Raw genomic sequence first — 19,775 nt, 5'->3', positions numbered from 1 at the left:
GCTGTAATGTTGAATTCTGTTGTCAGGGAGGCGACAGCCCATGATGCCGCCCCTCCAGCAGTGATCTTATGTGACTGTGTGCATGAGGTCACCACGAACGACACAACATAACAGGCCGAAAAAAAGGGCACAAGATAGAAAAGAAAAGACAGAGTGGAGACCTGAGGGGAGTGGCAGAAGTTAAATATTAAAGGCTCCATGTGACGTTTTTGAAATATGTACTGTATAGACCCTCATACACGTTCTCTGTGTTATTCACCGACTCCCACAGCACGAATGCAAGAAGGAAAAGGGAAGAAAAGCAGCGTGACATTTATTCAACCTGACCCCAGGGAGACAGAACGAGAGGACACTTACCGGGCTACGTCTCTGTGACCAGCAAAAAGGAAGAGAGAAGAGATACCTGGTCAGAGAGTAACAAATCAGTAAAGACATCATATCCATGTAGAGGTGAAGAAGCAGAGGGAAGGGGGGGTGGGGGTGACTTTGGGGGTGAGTTTGACTCTTCGGTGTTTGGGTAAAGCTACTGTGGAGCCGTTTGACGTGGTGTCGTGATGTTAGTGGAGGCCTGTATAATTAAGCAGCGGGGGATCGGGGAACAGCGCAGGATGACTTATTCACACCGGTCCCTGTGCTCTCTGTGTGAATGTGCGTGTGTGTGTGTGTGTGTAGCTATTCAAATCCCAAAGACCAACGGAATGAGAACATCTGCCCCAATAAAATCTGATGTCATCTCTTGAGCCTGCTGTGACCATCCAAAACACGACACACAGCTGCTCCACTCACCTCCCTCTCCCCCTCTTACTCCCCTCATCCTCTCATCTTACATCACTTCCCTCTGTTCCTCCCATATTTCAGATTTTTTGCACAGCATCAGCTCTGCCACGCGCAGACTCAAATTATTTCCAATCATTTGCTATTCTGGTCCTCCATCTGCTCCTTGATCTTTTAATTTCTGCTGCAATCCCTCCATCTGCCTGCACCATCACATCCCTCTCTCTTCATCCAACCATCCTTCCCTCACGCCTGTGCTTGTTCCAGTTGTGAAGTGAGCCGTGAATGATTAGAGTGATGCAACAGGGGGCGGGAGATGCCGTGTAAAGGGATTATTTCATTGGCTGCATCGATACGGGCCACAGCGACTCACTGTTTGTCCTCTCTGATCACTGTTCCCGGCTACTGTACGTCATCAGGAAAGAGCAACAGGAAGTGGTCAGAGTCAAACTGTGATCTTTTGGCCTGAGTCTGGAGCCGACTGTGAAAATCGAACCAATTTGCTAGGTCTTGTCCTATAATCCTGTCAGTCGTTTGTTAGCTGAGTTGCTCAAAACCTAGTCTCTCTAATCAAAATGCACAGGGCAAAAACAAGATGCAGGATCTCTTTGAGCTTCATCTCCTGATGTTCCAAAAGCAGCAGATTCCAAACCAAACTAATTAATATCAGATTCCGGACCAAGTCAGAAACAACCTCAAAGAAACTGCTCTCAGTAAGTAGACGAAACAAACCAACAGAGGCCATAAACATGCTGAGGCGGCTCACACATGAACTCTGTGTGGGACAGTTTCTTCCGCTGTAAATACTACATTATTTTACCTGATATCCAGCAAATACTGATCGTTGTGAGCAGACAATTTAATATTTGATATGAGACAATGTATGGACAGAAGATCAAAGAAAACAGAACACAAATATACAATCAGCAGCGTGCAAAGCAAAGGCTTACCGGACTCCTCTACAGAGGTAAGCATCATCACAGGCAGCCAAAGAATGAGACACGAGGGCGAGAAATGAAGAACCAAAAAAAGAGAGAGAGAGAGAGAAAGACAGAAGGGTGGAACAGTTAAAAAACTAAAGGAGCTACAAATGTATATCACAAATGGCAAAACAAAGCATGATGTGTCATAGGCAAACCTCTAAATCAGCCATACAGACAGAAATAAGCTGTTAATATGCGTCACCACACTCTGAGACTTCGCCGAAAAAACTACTCTTACGCATTCTAAGAAAATGAAAGTCCATCCCATGTAAATATAGGTTGCTAGGTAATACTTAGATTACTATTCGTGGAATTTAATCTCATTTATATCGCGTAACAATGTAGACCGAGTGATATGTCACAGGAACAGTGCCATTCAAAAGGTTGCAGGCTCTTAAATTTGAGGAGAAGAGCAAGACTTACAGTAATGGATTAGTGCCTTGTTTACCTCAAACTAAGCTCCTAAAATGATGCCCAGACTGAGACAAAAGCGCAAAGGGACTGTATTTGTACATAGAGGCCCGTTGACGTTTGGCCCCTGCTCCTCTTTCCATCCCACTGATTTATTGTCAGTCCGGAGCCAAGGTTACCCGGAGTTGCCAGGGGCCGGGATCGACGGTGGGACTTACGGAATTTATGTGCAGTGGGGTACTGTGTTTACACCGGGCAAACTTGCATGCTCAATATCTGGATGCATATGCTAATTGTGACTGCTTGGCACACAATATGCTGTGAAAGATCTTTGTAGCACTCAGGTGACTTGACTGATCAATCTATGTCCCGTCCTGCCTTTAGCTAAAATGCGCGCACACCTTACAGGGTTTAATGGAGTGAGCTGGTGAGCACACCGAGCCCGGATGAATTATTAAGAACCGAAGCTCGTATGACCACAAACAATCTCACTGTACGACAGACGGACACGCGGGTTCATTGTGCCAATTTTCCTACCTGAATTATTCAAAGCTGACACCCAAGCTAACCGTCCTCGCTAGAAAACGTAGAAATTATGGGTACGAGTTTCAAAAGACCAAGCGCGGAACAAAGCTTCAAACAACAGCTTCACGCCCTGATATTTGGCAGCAGTGTGTGGTCAGATGGCTTCTGTTGTGGAAGTACATCAGCCTTGTGAGCTAAACTACCCTCAATCTTCACTCAAATGTCAAGCTCATAGTAGAAAAGCCCGAGAACATCGCCTGAGAACCATCACAGGGATCCCAATGTAAACATATACCGTAGTTGTAGTCCTACATACATACATATGTTATGAATTTGATCTCAGATCTGAAGTGGAGACATTGGGTTGTGGCGTTAAAACAAATTCGATCTGCAGTCACCAAAAGCAAAGCAGTGACCTACTTTAGATTAACAACCAACAGTTACTAAATGCTAATACTAATACCTAAATGCTGAGATAGTACGCAACATATAGGTTGTGCAGATGGAATAAGCAGGGCAAACACACATACTTCAATGAGGTTAAACACTCGCTCACTAAATATATCGCACGCGTCAACAACACACACAGCACGTTAGAAGGCAGCAAGAGAGCAGACGATGAGAAGCTCAGGTGAGTCACACATGCACGTTACAGCCAAACTAAACATGCAGCGTGATGGCAGTCAGCAGTGAGACGGCGGTGATGTCAGAGCTACTCACCAGGGGAGAAGGAGACAGGGCGATGTTGCCTATGGAGGCCTTGAGTATGTCGACAGAGGGTGTCGATGCCACACAATCTGCCGGTAGGGGTTTGATCTTGATTTTGAACTTTTTCCGTTGGTCCTCCTCTCCCTCCGATTCGTCAGAGGAGAAAAAGTGTGTCTTTTTGGTAGTGGGGGACGGTGTGACAATAAGGAAAGCAACATCTTTGCTCTGAGCGTTCAGTGTTGTATTATTTAACATGTTACAACCACAGAAGAGGTCGATATTGGTTCACCATCAGGGACAAACTCTAGACCTGCTTCCCAAATAAAAAGCACTACACTACCTCAGACTTCCTTTAAATCTTTTAGACAAAACCCTTTTTCGGGTTTTAGTGTTCTGGCACCTGTTCCGTATTTTTATTTCCCTTTTAAAGAGCTCCACAAACATGGTGTATTATTACAATTACCACAAATAATTGCTTCCACTGTTTGGCATTGCCTATGATAATACAGTTAGGCTTTGCCATCTGTATTTCATCCAGGACGGGCAGCAAACTGAATAAATTGCAGTACAAAAATAGCCACAATCACTGCTGCTAATTTAAGTGGAAGACTAAACCCTCAAATGTGTGTTTCTGTGGAGGAACTGATACACACCGAGTTCCTCCAGGCATCAGATGGAGCTTATTTGGTAGACAAAGCCGGAGTAAACAGCAGCAAACACTAAACAATGAGCTCAGATTAACTGCTCCATTGTCCTTTAAACATAGATTGAGAGTCCATCAATCTATATCAGACCAATTTATCAACCTGCTGTCGGCCAAATGGGAAGCGACTGCTAAAGGCTGAAACATAAAATCACCTTCGTAACAAACTGTGACGAAGGAAAGAGGAAGAAACCGGAGGACTCGTCTGCTCGGTATCAGCTGGCAGTCTTATGGCGGATTGATTCCAGTGACGTTTCCGCACTTCAGACGAGGTTTCAGAGGGTTTGTTCAAACTTTTTCTCTGCAAGCTCTGAACACGGTAACCAAAAACTGATTTCGATTTTCAGCACAGGCAGAGAGACGTCAAATAACTAATGAAGCATTGTGAGGATATCTGCCTGTTCTGGCTCTTCTTCAGGTCTGATGCTGTAGCCCTCATCGTCGACTTCAGGAGAATTCTGAAACACACAATAAACCAATGAAAACCTCTGATATTAGTAGTGTGCAACAGCTACAATAAAGTTACTACAAAAACCTGAGGAGCTCTAATTAACAGCTATTGTGTTATTCAAGCTAAACATTTGCTCTATGTTTCATGTGACCTTGAACGCATAATCAATAATGATTGTGTCCTCTCATAACAAAAGCTGAATTCCCTACTTGACACACACACACACACACGCACACACAAAAGCATATTGATCAAGTAATCTGGATCTATAATGGATCTAATCTGTTACACCGAGCTCATTAAATGTAAAGGATTACATCTGCAACCACTATGTCTACAGCTTTGCCAAAACCATATTGATTATACAGTCACATTGATCAGTGCTACTGCCTGATAGTTATTGTGAAGGTAGTAAAAGGTTTAATTAATGCAGACAGAAACCCACCTGCATTATTGAAAAAGCGTTAAAAAGAAAAAGTGAGCAATCAGAGTAAAATCTAAATCCTACATCTGGATTTTTTACTTACATATCTTTCCCAGTCGATGTCGCCATAGAAGCCGTTAGGCGCCCCATTGGTCTTCCTCTGAGACTGAGGAAAGAAGACAAGGACATTCACACCAAACACCATGAACAATATACATCTGAGTGGAGCTATTGTGCAGCTAACTCCAACCTATATATGTTGATCGTACGTATGTGAAACTGTCTCCTACTTTCCTACAATACGTCATTGGTACAACAGAGCTAACAGGTTAGACGCTGAATGACGCTCCAGTTTGGAGACAGAAATGGCTGCTAATAATCCTCTAGAAATAATAACTCTGATAATTGTTCTTCAACATAGCTATAACAATTTAAAAGGTTGAAAAGCATAACAGTAGTCTCATATTCAGGTCTCTTCATGTCACCCAAAGGGGAAGATCCCATCGTGTAATTTGATCGCGTCCTCAGACAACATGCTAATGAAAACACAGCTAACAGCTAGCAGGTAACAGTTAACAGTCAGTATGTTTATATGCACACTTTAACACACTTTTACTCCGATTAAGGCAAATAAAAAACAGGACAGTAAGTCATGGATGAAATTAATAGGATCATTCACTGAATATACACAACTTGTCGCCTAATAGGTCCACGAGGGAAAGCGCACCAGGCAAGGAAACGCACGTGAGGATTGCTCAAGCTAATTACGAGCAGGCGGATCATTTACCATGCTCGAGTAAATAAGATTTACGACCGGATAATCTAGGTCAGCAGTCGATTTATTGCCTCTGTCTGAGTAGAATCGAAGTTTTAAAGCGCATATAAACATACAGGATGTCATATAACTTCTACAAGCTACGGTTCTCTACAGGTTTTTCTACTCTGAAGAGGGAGTAGAGTTGTGTAAAGTTTCAACCTCAACCGATTCAACCTCTTGTGTCGTACTCTCCTGGCGAGTAAAAAGAATGCAGAGGATAAAAACTGATCTTTTAATTCATCACAGTGTACACACATACACACAGTACCATCTTACCCAAGCTTAAAATGTGTAAATAAACTGTGCCTCCCAATTAGCAAATGAATGAATTAGCTTGTATATATTGAAAGATAAGAGTGTTACTTACGCCCCCTTCTCTGTCTGGGGACCCCCTGTGAGAGAGAGCAAAGTGTCAGGATCAAAGTGTCTGAACATGTGAGCGCTTCATTTTGAAATCCAGTGCTCGGCTATTTGTTGCTGCTGACGTGCTCGCTCAGATCAGTCAAAAGGGGGTATTCATGGAAAAACCCTTTCACGCATCCTCACACACACATAGGCCCACACACTCGCAGTCACGCAGACGTCAGTATCACAGCATGCAAATCAGTTAAGTCTGCAGTGTCTAAATTAGGGTGACAAATTACTTTCACCAACCGTGCAAAGACAGCAAAGTGAGCAAGTAACAGCTAATTAAATCTACATATGATCCTGATGTATTTGCATTATTTTGGAACCTTAGCAAGGTAAGGAAGAGGACTTACGTGGAGTCATTGTCCTTCTCTTTCTTCCGTATCCCAAAGGCCTTCCTGGTACGTTTTTTCAATCCTGAGAAGAAAGAAGAGATGGTTTGATTTATTGCCATGGAAGCCTTGACATTCTCTCACGAAAGAGGTGATGTCTACGTCAGTGTGTGAGTGTGTATGTGTGTGTTAAAGGGGTTAGGGAGGTCAGCTGCTCGGGCATCTGAGGGCCACGTCTATCTGCCCAGAGATTAAAAGAGTTTTTATGTATTATTGAGTGACTAGCTGCAGCGGTGTGAAGGCAAACACACTCTTTCTGTACTAAAACTGTTCTCATGGTCACCCAAAATGGATCGGCGGCGTTCCAATCCTCCAGGCGTTTCATTTCTGACCGGAACTTCAATCAAACCTCACGCCGGGAATAACACAGACGGCCATGAAGCATAAAAGAGCTCAGGTCACATATTAAGTAGCAGCACGGGAAAGGTTCCAATTAAAAGTTTCAGCCAATTAAAGTAGACTACTGCCAGTTAATCCCTGTAGGCTACTCGTGGAAAAACTAAGCAGATGTTCTGGTGTGAATGGAATGGATTTAATCTAGCGATGCAAAAGCGTGATTACGCCGTCCAGCATTCAACAAGTGTGAGTGTGTGGGTGTGTGTTTGCCACGCTCCCTTGCCCTCAACTCATTCCTCGAGCCTGCTGCTTTTCAAATAAACACTCTTAATCCCTCTTCAGGTGGCTTTAATGTGACCACAGCAGCGCCATACCGCCGCAATACAGCCAGGAGGCAAGCAGTACACGTAAATGTTTGAAATTAGATCAAAAGTCAATTATCCTACCTGCCATGTAGATTTAATATTTACCATTTTCAATGTTTTCTATTGCAACAGAGATTATATGTGAGACTATCGCTCCTTACCCCAGAAGAAAGCCCAGTTATCCCCCTCCATTCCCTCTCTGACAATTCGTTATGTCATTCTGTCTTCCTCTTTCTCTGCTCGTTAGTCTCACCACATCACCTCAACGTCTCTTCCTCATATCACAGCCAGACACGCACGTACACACACCCACACACACACACATGCCTTCACAGCAACAAGGTAGCGTGATCCTGTCCCTGATCTGCGCCAGGTGCTTGAATTCAACACCGGTGACTCCCCTCATAAATTAAAGACAAATGCTGTCATCAGGAAAGCAAATGAATAATAAACTGCTGTGTGTGTGTGTGTGTCAAGTGTGTGTTTAAAAATACAGATAATAGATAATGAAGTACGCCACTGTTTTACCAAATACAGGGTGTTTTTATCTGCCTCCTCTGATTAAAGAGTTCAGTTAGTTAGTTGTGTACAATCCTCTGCATGGAAAGTGTGTGTACTCTATTTTCACGTCTCACTTTAGCCAAAACAGGAATCGATTCAGAGGGGCAGTTGGCCGCAAGTCGAACCCAGAAATATCCTCTCATTGATCGAGGTAACAATGCATCCTACCAAGGTCTACCACTCGCTAAAATCCTCCTGCACGTACTGTGTGTGTGTATGTACTGTATGTATGGAATGAATTCACTCACACACAGACTTGTACGTGCACGTACACAGCAAAAAGAAGGTATGCACACTTGTCTGCACACACACAGTTGCCATGACAAACACACACACACAACTACAGTACAGTATGTGTTCAGGTGTCAGGAAGCAGCACATACTTTTTATAGAAGCTGTCAAAGCCGCGAGTGAGACAAATAAAAACCAAAATAACACATGTCCAGGTGTGACTGATGATGTCAGAGCGGGAGATGAAATGAGGGCAGAAAATGTGTTTGCTTTACACTGAAACCACTTCCTTCATCGTTATCAGCACCACCTTATTCTACTAATACACACTCACACACCCTCTGCATCCACAGTCATCCCGATTAAGATTTATTTGTCTTCCACAGGTTTGAATCCCCAATTTGTCTCTCCAGCATCAACATTTGTTCTCACATCCTGTTGCTTGGTAACATCTGTTGGGTTTTCTTTTCGGTAGCTCCAAAGCCACATGCTGATGATGAGCTTCCCTCAGTGCTTCAGTCTATGGATTCTGCCATCGTCTTACATACAGAGACACTCCCAACACTTCTCTTTCTACTTCTTCCACTGTCTGGTATCAGCTCTCTATTCCTCTTCCTTATGTTTGTTTGGTTTTGTTTACGTCGCCCCTGATGCCGGGTGTCTGCTTGGCCGTGTTAACTCGGGAGGCTTTTTGCACGCAACTCACGCTGTGCTACTTGCGAGCGTATCTGGCATCCCGTTTCAGGGAATTGTTCCATAAATACCGCACTATATTTGCTCCAGAGTTCTTTTCTTCCCTCAGTTCCATTTCCTCTCCTGTAAATCCAGCTTTGCCCCCAAGTACAAGCTGACAGGTTTACAGCTGTGCTAATGAAAGAGGATTTTGTGTGTGTGTGTGTGTGTGTGTGACACAGAGTGTGTGTCAGTATCAAGGCCGTCTCCAGGCTACAGGCAGCCAGTGTTTTCAGTACTAAGTGACCCTAAAATCTGCCTCATCTTATTTTCAATTCAGTTTATTGTGATCCAAGTATAAAACTTGTTCATCTGCTCCACTGCAATAAAGTACACAAAGTGCAACACAACAAATGTAAAGCACAATGTAACGATGTGAGAATGCACTTTGAAAAATAAAATTGTAAAATAAAAGTGTAAAAATAAACATTATATGGTCATATGGATGTACATTTTCAAAACTGACAGTCAGCGTTATTCTCAATGCAGTCAGCGATTATGTTGCTGTATCTTACACTTGTTTCACTGGCAACAGATAGAGAGCAGCATATAGAGAAAGAGAGGGGAAAACATACAAGTGAAATTTATGTCATATGAAGAAAAATTAATCAGATTGATGTTACGGTAATGTTTAAATCTTATACAGTCAAACCAGCAGCGTGATTCAAACTCAGGCAGTAAGTGACTGTTCAACTCTGAGAGCAGAGGTGGACTCTAAACCAAATCTCATGACGTGACATTGGAAAAAACAAAACAAAACCCATGACCGCGTGTGTCAGGGGTTAATTAACGGCCCGGGAAATAACAGAGCGTGTGGTACACACTGTTTAATGACTTAATGGCTTCCGTTCCGAGGGATGTTAGCAGGGTTGCTAACGTAATTAGCGGTCTCCTCTAAAGACGCTGTAATATCATTGTAGGAAAAAGCCAACGGACGTGAAACGGACGTCAAACACGACGCAGGACATCGGCGAGCACAAACGACTGGAAAACCTCGGGGCGACTGCTGGTGCCAGGGCCTCAAACTAATTTGCTCTGTGAAAATAGAAATGGCAAAGGCAGATTTACGAGGAAGGACGTTTATTTTAAACATATTTACTCCGACCATGAAAAGTCTACAAGAATATATTGTTCAAGCTAATCTTAGGAGGTGAGAGTAACTTTAGAAAGGGTCCCGAGAACTGAAAACAAGCCAGAGCGTCGCCCTGAGCGGCAGATAGCTTCAGGAGCTCCGCCCACCAAGCTACAGGAAGAGGTCACCACTAAATCTAAAATACACTCTGAAATTATACCTACAGACCATTATTAGACCACACACACACACACACACACACACACACACACACACACACACACACACACACACACACACACACACACACACACACACACACACACACACACACACACACACACACACACACACACGCGTGTCATTAAGATGAAGTGTGTGTTGATGTTTTTGAGGAGAGGGAGCATATTAAGCAATTAATAACTGAGGCTTCTTTTTTCTTTGTAAATGATGGAGAGCTGAAGCAGTGCAGCCTGGAGGGGCTCCTACTGATTAAAGGGGTAATACACACCAATTGTGTATTGAGCCGGATCATTACTCGGACGTGAAGGTTTGATGGAGCCGAGGTTGGAGGTTCTTGCTGCATTACTGCTACACGTGAAGCACATGTGGTGGCACATATATAACACTGGACCACTGCACACCCAAGCAACCACACTGCTCTAGTGTCAGTTCTATTTCTGAGCAGGGGCAGCAGAGGCTTTTTAACAAGCTGCTCCATCATCCAGACACACACACACACACACACACACACACACACACACACACACACACACACACACACACACACTTATAGACACACAGCTTTCACAGCCAGCTACAGCTGAGCAGAGCAGGCCGGGCCACTCCACACTGTGAATAGCAGACCTGTGCTGCTGTGCATAATAAGTAGAGGGGAAGATAATACGCCACTGAGACTTAGAAGCAGGAGTGTTTTGGTGAAGACGGTGGCATCTCTCGCCTTTGAATGCTAACTAAGATGGCACAAAAATCAAATTGAGCTTTGCTATTATCAGCGATGATCCCTGCTAAATAATAAATAAATACTACAAAGTCAGTTGGACTGTGATTCAACACATCTGTTACTCATGCTGCTCAGTGGATGAAACAAACGCAGGAGCGTCGTTCACATGTGGGGGCAGGATCTGCTGAGGATGAGGGACGAGAGGATTTAGGTCTGAGGGGAGTAAACCAGCGAAACAGGACGAGGGCTCCACGGCAAATAAAGGACGAGACAGAGGGAGCTCAGGCTTTAAGGAACAGAGTGCAGCCGAGCACAGAGCGTGCAGAGCGACAGACCAGCACACACACTGACACATACAGTGGACAGACAGGCAAACTGCAAACAGGCGGTGTAAACAGATCCTTTGTTGGGGTGACTCATTCAGCCGTGCAGCCATACGAGGGAGCAGGAAGAGGAGGAGGAGGAGGAGGAGGCAGGTGAGGAAAGAGACGCCGGTGCACAAACAAGTGCCGGGCCGTATCGCAGTGATGCAAGCGGAGAAAAATTCCATTTCATTTCATGCACCGGCTTTTGCAGCCCTGCCGGGAGATGAAGGTTTGACTGGAAGGCGAATTAAAAGGCAGAACAGAAGATTGGAAATGGGTGTAATTATTTAATCGGGGCTGAACCAAAACACATCTACTGAATCAGTGATGCTGCACAAACAAAACAGAGCCAGAAAGCTTTTTTTGGAGACATCACATCAACATTTACGCAATCACTGACACATGCACGACTCTCTGAGGAACATAGAGGCAATGTCTGCTTCATTTTATGCTTCTATTTTACATGATTGAATTCAAGCAATCCTCAGATCACAAAGTCTCGTCCCTGGCGACCTCGCTTAGGTAAACTAAAACCAGAAAATGCATCTGCGCCATGTCAAATGAACAGCTGAGAGCATTGCATGTGACTCACAAAGAGAGAAAGCGGTCCGTTTGCATGCACATGCGTGTGTTTGAGCATGTGTGTGTGTGTGTGTGTGTGTGTGTGTGTGTGTGTTTTGTGGCAGCACAGCGATAAAGAGGGGAGGAGTCAAATTGCATTTGTGCTGCTATTATTAGACCTTGGCTGTACTGTCCAGGTGGCAGCACTGTAAGCGATCGACTGTAATACTTGCAGTTAAATTGTACCCGAGGCTGCGCGCACACACGTCAGATGGTATGTATCTGCTCTGCTGTATGGTTGCAGTCTTAGAGAAAAGTGATGCTTTAGGTGGTGACGTCATTCACCTCTGCGTAAAATGGGTCAGGGCCAGAAACCAGCAGCAGCAGCAAAGATAGATGGGAAAGAATGCAAAGATGGCTGTGATGCCTCCATCTGTGCACCGTCACCACATAGTGCTGCTTCTCCTCTGTTCCGATCGTAGGTTAACAATAACGTTACAACCAGCTGAGCACACCGAATGACAGCAACGTCTGTGTAACTACAATGTTTGATTTAAAAGTCCTCTGTAGCTGGAAACCAGCATCTGTCTCCAGGAAGAGTTGTATATTTATGTTTGTGTTGCCAGACGACAGTTATATAAAACCTCACTGCCTCCAATTCTCCCTTGAAGATGAGCCCACAGTCATTCCACTCATGTGCTCCCATCACTAAACCCTCCCCTCTTCCTTCATATAGTCTACATCAAAATATGACAATAACAAATGAATATAAAATAACAGGCGTGTTGAATCATCATGACTCAGCTGTGGAGTGATATTCAATAATCAGTTCATCCACAGAAGCAGGAGAGAGCTAATTAATCAAGCTTATTTGGAAGTTGAGTCCTGAATTATCGCAGCCTGACTAGGCCTGAAAGTGAACTAATTCAATTTGAGGAATCATTTGTGGAAATAGATGATAAACTGAGCAGCATTAACGCGGCGCTACAGGCTGGATCATAACAGAGACAATTAGAGGAGGCTGTAATCACTGCAGTGGGCTGCTGCTCAATCTGAGCTTTACAAAGGTGAAGTCAGCGATGCCAACGGCCTCCAAGACTGTAAATTGGGGGCAATTTTCACTTTGGCATCTTTGCACTATGCTGTATATTCCTGCATTTCTCCTGGCTGGCTATGAAGTGAGACCATCATGGATCTTTATTATCACTTCATCCACATGTTCCAGGCCAGTGGAGGCCCAGATCATTTCCCCAATTTCTCCGGTCTGGCTCAGTTACAATCACATTTTGGCACATAGATCCTCTTGGATGTTGCTTTTAAACATGTGAGAACAAAGTATCCTTTGTCTCACACTCAAAAGTTGTAATGCTCGTTTCAATCTGCTTGTTTGAACTGGTATCACTGAGCATCAACAGTTCGGATGTGCGGCTCTGTGAAGCAGCCGGCCTCTTCCAGATAACTCCATCTCGCTTTGCCAGTCAGACAAAACAAAAACAATACAAGTCGATTCCAAACCGGGTGCAGCCATTTTTAGCACAGAGGGGCCAAGCAAACCAAAACACACGACCTGCTCAGCGCAACGCAGGGAGGACCGGAACGCACAAACGTTACACCATGCAGTAACAAAACAGACACAACTCCACCAAAACACCCATGAATATTGACTGTGTTCACTACACAGCATCAAAAATACACAATCATTGTTTTCCTGCTTCCCTCGATTTAAATTTGTATATAAACAGAAAAACAAAGCAAGAAGCGGGAAATGTCAATGACTCAAGTCCCCTGCGAGAGTTTGAGCCATTTGTAATGAAATGCAATGATTGAAAAGATTGGAGCCTTAAGGCAAAAGAGGACGTGGGTGAAAGTGTGATTCACAGATGATAGGAGGGATTATTGTTTGAAAGAGGAGAGATCTGCGCTTGGACCGAGAGCGAGATGGAGGAGGAACGCGGAGGAAGAAGGATCCGTAGTGAGAAAGCATCTGACACACCCACACACACACTCATACATACACCCATTACAAATGCCAGCCCACATTTGACCATGGAAGAAAATGAGTCACTGATGATTCAAAACATGTAACCATCTTATTCATCATACGACAGACTGGTCAGACTGGACACGAGTTGACGACTGAAAATATCATATGATCGCAGCCCCGATTGCAGCTGTCAGATATCCGACAAGCAACCCACAGAACACGTCTGCATGTGTTCTCTCACCATTTCTGTACACGCGTCTCTGTTACGACACACGCGTGTGCACCGAACGCTTCAAAATGAACATCTGCTCGGTGTAATGCAGAGTGATGCAACAGGCCTGCAAGGATTAAACCTTTATGATGTGGGATCTCTTTATACTACACAGACGCAGCTACACTCACATATAGGCAGAGTATAGCAGCATAGCTTTGTCTGTGCACACAGTCATCATGATTCTCTGTAGGTCACCGTGTCCCCTATGACATCACTGCCAACCATCTAATAAAGGCAAAATGCAGTGGTGGAATAACTGAGCAAATGAATAAACAATAAAAATCAGGCATCTATTTGACAGTGAGGGCATCTGTTGTGGTCACTCTCTCTGCCACAATCAATTACGTCCACAAAGGCTTTCCTTTATGACCTCCATAAAGTGAATGTGTGAGTGTGTGTGTGTGAGCAAATATAATCCGAAAGAGCAACTGCTTTCCCCCCGCCAGCAGCCTGGACACTCACACTTCTTCTGATGCCAAAACAACTTAATAACTTTCAATTTCATTGCATAATCAATCATGTAAATAGTTCAGATCCAAATTAGGATGAAACGCAATGAAATAGAGTTGAGACCCCCTCCCTCTTATCCTGCTGCTCACAAGCGTTGCACGGAAGAAAAATGAGAGTGGATGGTCGTTTCTAACATGTGCATATCAGCTTTGCGCCTTTGGTTCCATCAGGCCCGTTAGTGAGGTGAACTCCTTCATCAGCACTGCGTCTGTTCTCCACAAACAGCATGTGGAAATTCGCCTCATTAAATTTGAAAAGCCCACGCACAGATTTCCCCTCATCTTATTTCACTTTTAGTATTTGCTTGGTTTGGTCGCTCAGATTGACAGATTTTTACTTCCTAACCTCTCAGGATTCCTTTCAGCTTCATATCATGGACGTTTTGGATGCAGGGGGGGGTTAATTCTTGAACGTTTTTGTCAATTCTGTAGCATAAATGATCAACTGAATGTAAATGTTAATGTTACTGCTGAAATATGCAAAACTATAACGCCACGAAAAGCTTTGAAGCTGTTCATCTCACACACAAACGCACAAAAGTGATGTCATAGAAGTGAGCTAACCCCCATACATACCTCATGTCATTAAAGCCTTTTTTACTGTAGGGAATAAACTGCATTCTGTGTGTAAACTCAGTGGGGTTCCATTATAAAGAGAGAAGAGGGGGGAGAGGAGAAATGAGGACAAAAGACAAAGAACCAGACGAGGGAAGAGAAGAAAGCAAGACAGAGGGAGGTACCACTCTGCTCCGGTCTCCTGCATCATTTATCCTCAGGTCACTGATTCCTGCTTCCCCAGCAGCCAATCAGATGCATTACAACTACACACTTGGTCTATTTAACACTAAGAAAGACTCAAAGTGCAGCAAAGATCTGCCAGTCAGATTAGGAGTCTGCCCAGTATGAACGTTTCCATATGAGTGCTGCTGAACCCAATGTTGTGCCAGGCTGTGTGTGTGTGTGTGTGTGTGTGTGTGTGTGTGTGTGTGTGGTCCTGTCCAGATGAGTTCAGATAGAGAGTTGATGTGTATCAGTGGCCTGCATCCTCTTTTCCGTTAGCCCTGGGAGTACTTTGTAAAAAAACAAAACAATTATGAAAATGAGGACAGGAGAGTAGAGGAGAGGAAGCAGAAGCGAAGAGGGAGAGGAGTGTAGAGACTGCACGTCCAAAGGAGAGGAAGGATCGACAGGCTCTCAGCGAGGAAGGGAGGATTTGTCTTCTCTCAATTTTCTCTCCCCGTTGTTACAAGAGGGTCCTAAACGCTCGGCTGACATTCCTGTGGATTTCATCTCCTCTCCTTCCTCCCACGATCTATCTCCGTCCACTCTGGTTAGGGCTTATTACAGGCGCCACCCCGCACCCTTCACACTCGAGATTGTAGGTTTGGGGCCAATTTGGGGTGGCGAAGGAATGTCCCGACTGTCACCGGGTCATTAAGAAGAGGGGCTCGTTAAAGGCATCCGGCTGGCGAGGAGGTGGGATTGCTTTTCGCGTTTGAGGGGAGGATACAGGTGGAGTGAGAGTGACAGATGGAGGGGGACAGCCAGAGAGACAGAGGGAAAGAGAGGGCAGGAGGGGGAGATGGAAACCGTGATGAAGCGCAAAATCTGGAAGCACTTTCAAGGCAACACACCATCAATTTCTATGTCATTTCTAAAAGTCGGCCTAATGCGTTGTTGTGCCACACGCCGCTTACATTAACTCATAGCAGAATGAATGTACAAACCGCTACAACATATTTCTTAAACATTTGTATTAAATTATGTAAGAGGCACAGAAGGAAGACATTGTTCTTCCTCGGCGTCGTTGCGTTACGTAACACTGGAGCTTCTAAAACGACAGCAGGGGCCATTACAGGAGAATCCTGCTACGACTGCTGCACTCAAACAACACAGAGCAGAGCAGGAAGGCATGGACCCACATCAAATGGCAGCCCTCCAGCTCCCCACATACACACACAACCTGGCACCCTTGCTGCAATCTACTGAGACAGTCTGAGGTCAGTGCTGGCTGATACTTTCACGGTATCCGTTTTCGATATTTTACTTCAAGACAGAGAAACTGTGTGCACCACACACACACACACACACATACATACACGCACACGCACGCAGGCACACAGACACACAGACACACACAGCTTTTAAAGTATTTATAATGTTTACATTTCCATTTGCATCCCAGGCTCAAGTCGCTGATGCTGCATTTAATGGGGTCATAATGTGCAGATTTACACATTCAGGCCTGAGCTGGCAACACCCAGGGTCAGAGGAAACACTCACTCTCCTCACACTCTGTGGGCGTGTCTATAGGTACTGTACTGTATCTGTGTGTGAATGTAAACATGTCACGGCCCTGAAGGACAAATCAAACAAGCCGTTAGGGCAGTTCAAGATCTGTAGGTTTGTCTTACAGGAAGCATTCTATACGAGCGTGAATCTCAAGTTTTGCGACTGTGACGATGTTCCATTCACACTTCTCTTGTGAGAAGAGACAGTAAAGTAGCCATCAGCATGGGTGGAGTGGAGCTTTGTCAAACATCCTGTATTTGCGCAATTCAGGTCATCTTCATAGGCAAACAACATCAAACTTCCTTTAAAAGAAGACACTTTCCCCCGAGGGACACATTCCTCCCTCCAGCATCATCCTGTCCTACAAACCTTGTGGTACCTTGTCGTGGTAACATGCAGGGATGGACTTCCTCCTCTCCCCCCATGCTTCCTTCTAATTTGGACGAATTGCACTCTGGCTGCATCACTTTGCCCCACCCACCATTTTAGAATGAATGCTAACTGCTCAAAGATGAATCTCACTCTCTGCCGGAAACAAAAAGGTTACCGAGGTCACGGATCTCTGAGAAAATGGTCAAAACAAGTATGAGAGATAACCTGACATCCATTTCCTTCCACTTTTCCTCACTCTCTTATTAGCCAAAGGAAAAGCACAAATGTCTGGACTCGAATGTCCGTGGACTGGATATTGGTTTATTTTCTTGTTTGGTGTGTGTTCGTATCTCCGGCTGCAGCATCAGATAGCAGCCTGAGGAAGCACACACAGTGTCCACATTGCCCTTCTTCGTTTTTGTCACACTGCCTCTTTTCTGCCCGCCACCTCTCCAGTGATGCATTATTAAGCGAGCCGTCGGATAACATCTCGATCAAAACACGCTCCGGCCTCGGCTGGCGTCTTTGCGTCATGCGGGATAACAAAACAAGAACGCCGAATTCGGTGCGTGTGCGTGTGTTGTTTAGTTTCACTGTTATGCAGTTTCCCCCTTCGTTGCAGTTCTCTCTGTACTTCTAGCTCCAACGTCTCTCTCTCTCTCTCCTGCTGATAGGGTGAAAATCAATGGCCCCTCTATTCTGTGGACGGCCTAACGTCTGCTAATGAAATCCTATCTGCCGTGAGTCATCCATCTGATAGCTGCTGGGACGACAACTGACAGAGAGGACCGGACCGTCTCCAGCATCATTTATTATCTAAAACACACACACACACACAATGCACATCTTGATGGAGTCACTCATTCATGCAAACATAAATGTGTTGTGTTAGAAGAGAGCAGCAGTAATTGAAGTGATTGTCCAAGTTACACAGGCCATTGACTGCGAGACACACACACACACACACACACACACACACACACACACACACACACACACACACACACACACACACACACACACACACACACACACACACACACACACACACACACACACACACACACACACACACACACACACACACACACACACACACACACACACACACACTTCTCCTTCATGCTGTTATTACTTGAAACTCCTGATGGTTACTTATCTGTATCCATTGATTGGTTGTATGATGGCATGGATTTTGTCAGCAGCTGGAACCGTTCATTACTCTGTGGGGATCACTAAAGTATCTCTCTTGCTCTCTCTCCCTCTCTCTCCCTCCCTCTCTCTGTGTCCATCCATCATTTTAGTTTTAGTTTATTGGAGCATCACCCGCAGATTTTCCTACCGTTTCTAGCGGATATCAACCAGCGTCAAGTTGAGATGAAAAAGTATAAGCATAATCAGGACTTTTCCCTGCCATGTTACAGAACACAGACTCACTCTCACACACACACACACACTCACACACCCTTTAACTCATAATTGCTTCCATAAAGGCTCCTGTTATGGCGTTGGAGGAGCAGTGACAGACATATTTTTCGAGAGACGTATTAAGGCCCAATTACAGCCTCAAGACTCGTGAGTGATATCAGCTTGACGGTGAGTCACAGTTTGGTGCACACGCACGCACGCACGCACGCACGCACGCACGCACGCACAATGTTTCATCACTGTTGCTTGTAACGGCTAGAAGGCGTTTTTCGCCTCCTCTCATGTACATGCGCGAGTGAAAACACACTGTGTTGGCATTTGCATTGCTCCATCCACCCCCCACCCTCCCATCTCTCCAACCTTTGACCCATCTCTCTCATCACCACATCTCTGAACCAGTGCCGCTAATCCCTTCCTGTCGCTGCTTCCTCAGCTGATTGAAAGTGACGTTTTGCTCAGATCTAGCACACACACACATACAACACACAGATACACACAACCTAGACACATCCAACGAAATTACAGATTTGTCGCACATACATGGACCCATTCAATGGCGCCCTTTGCTCCAAAACGTAAGAGGACGAGTTCATCCTGACACATTTCAGCTAAAAACCGTTAGAGGTCAAGTTGTGAGTCTGGTCATTTTTCACCAAAGAAGAGTACAAGATGCTAAACGTTTTGTTGAAATTCAACTTCCACGAGCAGCATGAATCACAATTTATCAACTGCTACAATTGCATTTGTGTTCTTATAAGTCATCAGTCGGAGACTTTAACCGACTTTAACTGTAGAAATATTTCCTGCTGGTTCATTAATTACAAATGTTGTGTGGAAGGAGACGAAGCCAAGCGCTAAGAGTCAGCTTGGGACTTGAACGCATTACAGCTCAGACATATTAATAATATATGGCCGAAATAGATCCAAACTTCCCTGAGGGCGCGCCGGCCACCGCGTCTCCCCTCCGTCTATATAACGTTGAGAAAAAGGGAGAGGGCGATGGGAAAGAAGAGACGCTCCGGGCAGGAAAGGAGAGGAAGACAATGCCGGACGGAGAGGGGAGGAGGAGGAAAAAGAGGAGGAAGAAGAGAGGATACAACAGAGACACAGTGAAGAGGCTCTGTGTGGTGACA

General features: G+C 44.8%; 1 protein-coding gene across 5 annotated transcripts in view; it reads right to left on the bottom strand.

The window, feature by feature from the left end:
• sgip1a (SH3GL interacting endocytic adaptor 1a) overlaps nucleotides 1-19,775 on the bottom strand; it is a 54,707-nt gene that overhangs the window by 16,663 nt on the left and 18,269 nt on the right. For 4 of the 5 annotated variants that reach the window (XM_076170174.1, XM_076170175.1, XM_076170170.1 and 1 more), the window contains exons 3-8: nucleotides 6,558-6,621; nucleotides 6,164-6,188; nucleotides 5,083-5,145; nucleotides 4,499-4,562; nucleotides 3,414-3,595; nucleotides 358-369 (exon numbers count right to left, since the gene is read on the bottom strand). In XM_076170174.1, the coding sequence (XP_076026289.1) occupies nucleotides 358-369; nucleotides 3,414-3,595; nucleotides 4,499-4,562; nucleotides 5,083-5,145; nucleotides 6,164-6,188; nucleotides 6,558-6,621 (410 nt within the window). Of the gene's footprint in view, nucleotides 1-357; nucleotides 370-3,413; nucleotides 3,596-4,498; nucleotides 4,563-5,082; nucleotides 5,146-6,163; nucleotides 6,189-6,557; nucleotides 6,622-7,458; nucleotides 7,545-19,775 lie in introns of those variants that run through there. The other variant, XM_076170171.1, reaches the window with a different exon arrangement.

This window comes from Genypterus blacodes, unplaced genomic scaffold, assembly GCF_046128005.1.
Source record: "Genypterus blacodes isolate CSIRO-AG114 ecotype Tasmania unplaced genomic scaffold, CSIRO-AGI_Gbla_v1 ptg000215l_1, whole genome shotgun sequence".
Classification (NCBI taxonomy): domain Eukaryota; kingdom Metazoa; phylum Chordata; class Actinopteri; order Ophidiiformes; family Ophidiidae; genus Genypterus; species Genypterus blacodes.
This window is presented reverse-complemented; position numbering and strand designations above follow the sequence as displayed.